The 5,687-nt window shown below is 38.5% G+C and overlaps 1 protein-coding gene across 1 annotated transcript; it reads left to right on the forward strand.

Annotated features, from left to right (window-relative positions):
• Positions 1-850: 850 nt before the first annotated feature.
• Positions 851-3,587, forward strand: LOC110158602 (LRRN4 C-terminal-like protein). Its single transcript, XM_020923109.2, has 2 exons — positions 851-985; positions 2,114-3,587. Exon 2 carries the CDS (start codon positions 2,122-2,124, stop codon positions 2,830-2,832), a length of 711 nt encoding a protein of 236 aa, XP_020778768.1. The 5' UTR covers positions 851-985; positions 2,114-2,121; the 3' UTR covers positions 2,833-3,587.
• Positions 3,588-5,687: the final 2,100 nt, after the last annotated feature.

Raw genomic sequence — 5,687 nt, forward strand, 5'->3', positions numbered from 1 at the left:
ATAATATCTAATAATAAAGGTCGGTCAGTCAGTCAGTCTATCTGTCCATCTATCTATCTTTTCTGGTGGGGTGTAGAATAGCTGCTTATCTATATGTTATTGATTATTTTAGAATATGCCACAATATGGCATTAAATCTATATATCTCTGTGGAGAGCAGTGGGTGAAGCTATCAAGCCACGTTACAGGTCAGCAAGCCTGCTCAGTTTGAGCAATAAGGATGTAATTGAATAACTGTAGTTTAATGCTATACTGTGTGACATTCCAGGCGACAAGCAAGTGCCAGAAAACATATACCACTTACCACTTTACTATAATTGTCTCCTGGCTATGAAGCCATCTACTTCTCTATTGCATCTATTGCTTCTTGAAACAGGGTCTCCTTTTCTGTAAAACTCAACAAGTCAAGGCCAGCTCATTACACATATTTAGACAAATCGTTTTCAGTTCATTTGAAGGCCAAAATGTGTGGTCACACATCTCATTCAGGTGAGAGGGAGAGGTTTAGTCGATGACAATATAAGCCATCCGGAACTGCCCGCATCTACAGCTAATGACTAACTTTCAGTTCTACAAAACCTTTAGACCAAACATGCCCATAGTCTTTCACAATTCCCTTTTCCCTAAAAGGAAAACAAGAACTCATTAACACTTGAGACGCACAGTGTCTCACTGTGGCAGACATGTAACATATGATGAATCTGATAGCAATCACATTCACAGTAAGTCATTCATTACTAAGGTATTTCAGAATAGGAAGAAGAGGACTGGCTGGGCTGGGCTGGGTCAGAGAGAGAGAGGGGTGTGTGTGTGTGTGTGTGTGTGTGGGGGGGGGGGGGTTAGGGGAGGGCAGAAAGAAGGAGGTGAATGTTTTGGGGAGAGCAAAAAGCATATAAAGCAGAGACATACTGAGACAGGCAGCAACAAGTGGCAGATAAGCAAGGAAGAACCAAGAAGATCAGACTAGAGTTTCTGTACACAAGAGGTATGTTCATTTTGAAACTCCTCTACTTTCCATCTAAACAGAGCACCTCTTTGTTTAGGTTTCAGTGCAGTCTTTGTGAGTTCTGATACAAGACTCAGTGTAAAGTCCATTCATTTTTTGCATAGCTTTTCTGGTGCTGCCCGCTGAACTAGCCACTAGTTCAGGTATTGTTTTTCTTTAAATATTTCGGAGGGCTTTGGTGTAACGGGATACAGCTGACTGGACTGTGTCATTCGAGGGTGTGTGTGTCGGCATTTTGTTGTGCAATATGGCCTGAATTAGTTACAGCAAAGATTAACACTTTGTACTTAATACGAGTCTATAGTACAGCCTGTGTAGACGTGTAGAGATTTCATTAAGTGAACTGAGAGCTTGTTTGTTGTGGAAAACTCTTCAAACTTTAAGAAAGGATTGGAAAAAGGGTCTATGTTTCTACCAGTGGTAGAAAGAATGCTGAAGATTTGTACTCAAGTAAAAGTATAGTTACATGGCTAATATACTCGAGTAGTGTTGCCAAATTTGTACTTAAGCAAAAGTGTGCATGCTGTTTCCCAATATTAATGTTAAGTTTTAATGCAATTTCAATAGTATTTTTGATTAATCTTTTATATAAAATGTAATTAATTTAACAGTTTAAGACTGAATGAAGTTGCTAGCTGCATATGTTTTGAGCAGAGGATGCAGAGCTGTTAAGTGAAATGTGTACTCACTATCTTCAAGGATTTTAAATGTAGATAATTATAATTACAACATGATTAGAATTACAAGTTTTTAGATTACAAGTAGATGTTTAAAAATCTTCTTTAAAAGTACAAATATTAAAAAACATTCAGTTATAGTAATGAGAGTATCCGTAATTAGTTGCTTCCCATCCATGATTTCTACACTATACTTCTTTCAAGTGTTTTATCAGATGTATCAAAAAGAAATGGTATGTAGTTCAGGTTTTCAGAAATGCTTAAGTCTAACAGAATAAATTGCTGTAAGGGGGTGATACATTCCAAAACTTTTTATGTACAAAACTAAATATGATCCACAAACGGCTGCAAACCCTGGGGTGCGCTATATTCCAACACAATGCAAAAAACTGATTTTCCAGCTCTAACTTATTTTTGTTTTTTTCTCCAGAGAGTGTTATGGCTGCCAAACGAGATCTTCCTTTACCCCTGCTGCTTTTTTGCCTCCTCAAAACCATTAGCTCCTTGCCCATGACATCCCAACCTCCAGAGTTTGGCCCTCTGGATTCTGTAACTCTACTAGGCTCTCCAACTGAAGGTTTTGTGATTGTGCCTGAAGAATATGATGATGTGGATGATTACACCGTCATTTCCACTGTGCCACTGGTACCTACACATGGTGTTTTAGAAAGATGCGACTATAAACCATGTCTTGAAAACCAGCCTTCATGCTACGAGCTGTCAGCCTCTTTTGGATGTTTGTGTCCTGGATTATCTACAAATAAAGTCCCCCCAGAGGCCCCTAATTTGGGATTGGTAACGTTGAACGGATCAGATGTGACAGTTGCGTGGTGTGAACCCCTTTCATACGTCACAGGATACATTGTAACAGTGGGTGGACAAGAAAAATATACATTTAGCAAAGACAAACGCAGTGGTAGTATAGGACAAGTTGATGATGTTGTCCAAGTGTGTGTGAGTGCAGTGAATGACGCAGGGAAAAGCAAAGCGTCTTGTACCATGTACGAGCCCTCAGACAGGAGCTTACCTCTAAAAGTAGGTCTGATTGGCGGAGTGCTGGTTCTGCTGGTGGTGCTGCTGATGGTGGCTCTAATATGGAGGAGGAGAAGGCAGAGGAAGCAGGAGGCTCACATCTCCAGAGCACAGTGAACGGGACAGGATGCTCAAGAGATAAAAGACTGTCCCACGAGACTCATCTCAACCATTAATTAGGGCTTCACGCACACAGGCCATCTGCAAAGGGAGAGTGGTTATCAACAAGATGTCTTTAGAGCTAAATTTGGCATGTAAGTTTACAAAATGTTCTAATGAAGGCACCAATGCTTTCAATCAAATATGTCAAGTTAATGTACTCAACAGAAAAGACTGTACTGTATGCAGGCATTATCTTAGTTGGCTTCATAAAAATACTAGAGTTCGCAAGGATAAAATCAATAATTAAGATGATAAAAAGTAGATGAACCTTTCAACATAATAAGGACAAGAACTTTTATGATATATTCACAGTAACAGAAAAATGGCCAACATTCAGACCCATCTGAATGTAATTTGATTATTATTATCTTTTTAAACTATGGCTGAATATCAGTATAGCTTTGCTTTGGCATATAAGTAATGTTTTTTTTTTAGAGAACCATCACAAAAGAAACTTTTATTCTGTGAACTGAACAAAGGTTTTTTTGGTCCAATTGGCAGAATAAAATTTTCTTTTGCAATAGAACTTACCTGGACGACTGAGACATTACACAGAAATAGATGCAGAGAAATTATATTTACAGTCAGTATTATATGGTCTGTAACTGGGTATTTATAACTGAATTGTGTTATTGATGTTGGCATGTTAAATTTTTCTCTCTGTGAGAGTGACAAGTGTGATGTTAATAAAGATCTCGTTTTTTCTGAAATTATCTTTTTATTTATTGGTTTAAAAGTGGTCTTAAAATGAGATTATGTATTCAGAGAAAGGTTTCATTGAAATAACTGAATAACGCTGACACTGCTTCACGGTAAGAGCACTGTTTAAAGTCTGTCTGAAACTACAGTGAAGCTTTGTCTGTGGATCTCAGAGTGTATTTATTGAGCTCCACCTTTGGAGCAGTTTTTCTTCATCTGTTAAATGTGGAAGTGGTGTCAGCGTCTGCATTGGTTTAGGCCTGTTTTTTCAGCTGTCACACACGCCCAGGCTCTGGAGCGGATGTGCTTTTGCCAAGGCTCCTCTCACTGCGGCTGGAGAAGTTTCCAGTGAGGTTCTGGGCTTTGAGAAAGAAAAGACAGTCCGGTATTTAAATGATGCCAGCATATCGAGCTCTCAGTTTGACTGTCTCGTGGTGGCTCAAGTTTAAATCCTTTAGCTGCTGTTGCACTGCTACTGGCATCTGGTTTACAACACACACACTCTCATTTGGGGTTTGTAATGTGCCAGCACAGCAGGCCGCGCTCTTCTGTCCATGCAATGGCCCTGGGATATGGACAGTAATAACTGTGGAATAAGCGGATAGAATAATTCAATATTAGAACGGTGATGGAGTTTCCGGTTTTAAACCCAACCCTGAGGCAAAATTGTTATAAAGGTTATAAAGTGGTTTAAAACAAAGCATGTATTCAGACAAGATCTATCTTAATAAATAAGCCTTTGTGACAAGTTTGTTTACGCTTTGTACATTTACAAGTACCAAACAAATCCCATAACAATTTAAGCTCTGTTGTTATTGTAGTTTTTCAGTTCTTGTTTTTGAGTTTGTCTAAATTAAATAAATATGTGCAAAAGGGCGTGTGTGTAGCAAGTGCCCATATGTGTCATGGAACATTTGTAAACTGCATTATGTGTCTAACGTACTTAACTTCCAGAAAACAGGCGTGTTAGGTTTTATAAATTATGGTCAGCAGAAATAAATGTTGACAAACTGATCCCCAGAAGAAGTCATGCTGATTCATTGCAGTTAAACTCTTGAGTCATGCAAGGGTCTATGCAGTAGTATGAATCAGCTAAACTTGGACTTTTGGAAGTGTGCACTACATACTTGACACCAGTTAGTGCATTTGGTAATATAGAAAAAACATATAATGAAATTTACATTTTAAAACTCTACTGGCATCACTGTACTGTGCATTATGGCCTATTATGGCCTGCTATAGCCTGCTATAGCCTGCTATCACCTAAGGAAGTGTTGCCCCCTACTGGTCATATCTGGCTGTCCTGAGGTGACAGGAGAAAAAGCTTGAATATACTGTATACACATAAATATATGAAAAGGTCTATATAATGAGGTATTCTGAACTTCTTACGGAAATGGACTGAGGAAAGAAATGCAATTGTAAAGTAGGTTACTTGAAAATACTCTCTATGCAGCTATATTGCAGTAGTGTGGAGTGACTTTAATGGGTAGGACATCAATATTTAGTGGATAACAATTTATTAACTACACTTTTTAAACAAATTACATTACAAATTAAAATATTTATTTTTACCTTATTACCTTATTTATGCAGCTGAGCCTTCATTCCTCTAGCTCTCTTTGTAAGTATTATTATGCATGTAGAAACCATATGAGTGGCATATGACAGCTCTATAATGCACTTACTATACAAAACATACAGTCACCAACAGGACATTGCACTGGTCAGAAAGGTGCATTTATAATACAGCACTGTCACAGACGTCCCCTTAAACACAGCTCTGTGTTTGAACTCGCCTCACAGATGCAAATCAAAATGTCTGAAGAAATGTCCTGGATTTCCCTCAAGCGACAAGAACAGACACATGTTCCTCCACACATGTGTAATAGTCTTGTTATTCCACCAAGGCTGTCACTACTTCATGGACACACAGGTCACAGACGGGCTCCTCTCCACACGCTCTCACTTCACTGCTCCGTCCAGATTCTACATTTCACACAAACTGTATACATATCTTCTTTATACAGTTTATGATTTCACACAAACTAGCCTTGAAACTGGCTCAGTGTTTGACTGCCTGTATTTCAAACTAACATATAATCATTACA

Source organism: Boleophthalmus pectinirostris, unplaced genomic scaffold (genome assembly GCF_026225935.1).
Source record: "Boleophthalmus pectinirostris isolate CB_2022bp ecotype Guang Dong unplaced genomic scaffold, ASM2622593v1 HiC_scaffold_12, whole genome shotgun sequence".
Lineage (NCBI taxonomy): Eukaryota > Metazoa > Chordata > Actinopteri > Gobiiformes > Gobiidae > Boleophthalmus > Boleophthalmus pectinirostris.